The 1,148-nt window shown below is 57.6% G+C and overlaps 1 protein-coding gene across 1 annotated transcript in view; it reads left to right on the forward strand.

Annotated features, from left to right (window-relative positions):
* The window catches only part of HSF1 (heat shock transcription factor 1), a gene marked incomplete at its 3' end in the record, with an annotated part of 95,596 nt that overhangs the window by 87,889 nt on the left and 6,559 nt on the right, over window positions 1-1,148 (forward strand). Inside the window, 1 exon segment of the mRNA XM_021382923.1 lies at window positions 56-289. Within this exon segment, the coding sequence (XP_021238598.1) occupies window positions 56-289 (234 nt within the window).

A 1,148-nucleotide genomic window follows, 5' to 3' on the forward strand; every position in this document is an offset into this window, starting at 1 on the left:
ACATCTGGAAACCACGCGTGCGAGATCCTCACCCTCTTCTCTCTCCTTCTCCCAGGAGCAGCCCTGTGGTCCGCATCAAAGAGGAGCCCCCCAGTCCCTCCCGCAGCCCCAAGGTAGAGGAGACCAGCCCAGGGAACCCCCCCGCTGTCGAAACCCCTCTGTCTCCCTCCACCTTCATCGACTCCATCCTGCAGGAGAACGAGCCCAGCACCACGACCGCCGCGGCCGGCAACAGCACCGCGCAGCCTCAGCCCCAGGAAAAGTGCCTCAGCGTTGCCTGCCTCGACAAGTAAGTGCTGCCTGCACATGGGGAGCTGCGGTCATTGGCTCCAGGGTGGATGTTTTGTATGATAACAGAATCATAAAATGGGCTGGGTTGGTAGGGACCTTGACGATGGTAGAGCCATGGGATGGTTGGGTTGGAAGGGACCTTGAAGATTGTAGAGCCATGGGATGGTTGGGTTGGAAGGGTCCTTAAAGATCATGGAGCCGTGGGACAGTTGGGTTGGAAGGGACCTTGAAGATTGTAGAGCCGTGGGATGGTTGGGTTGGAAGGGCCCTTAAAGGTTACCATAGAAGGGGTTGGACTGGGAGGGTCTTGAAAGATCATTGAACCATGGAATCGTTGGGTTGGAAGAGACCTTGAAGATCGTAGATCTATGAGATGGTTGGGTTGGAAGGGTCCTAAAAGATTATTGTAGAAGAGTCTGGGTTGGGAGGGTCCTGAAAGATCATAGAGCCATGAAGTGGTTGAGTTAGAAGGGACCTTGAAGATCAGATAACAATGGAATGATTTAGAAAGGTCCTTAAAGATCACAGAGCTGTGGAATAGTTGGGTTGGAAAGGTCCTTACAGATTACAGAACCGCAGTGTGGTTGGGTTGGAAGGGTCCTTGAAGATCAGAGAAGCACAGAATGGCTGGGTTGGCAGGGATCGAAGCCCCCCCAGCCCCACCCCTGCCGTGGTCTGGGTGCCCCCTTCCCCCCCCCACGGCCTCGGACACCTCCAGGGCCGGGGCACCCACAGCTCCACGCAGTGGTGCCGGGGCCGCGCTCACCATTCCCCACGCTGGCGCTGAGCTCAGTGCGTGTGCACCCAGCCCTCCCTGCGCTGACCTCGGGGGCAGAGCTCAGCCCAAGCCCCCCACC

This window comes from Numida meleagris, unplaced genomic scaffold (genome assembly GCF_002078875.1).
Source record: "Numida meleagris isolate 19003 breed g44 Domestic line unplaced genomic scaffold, NumMel1.0 unplaced_Scaffold312, whole genome shotgun sequence".
Taxonomy (NCBI): Eukaryota; Metazoa; Chordata; class Aves; order Galliformes; family Numididae; genus Numida; species Numida meleagris.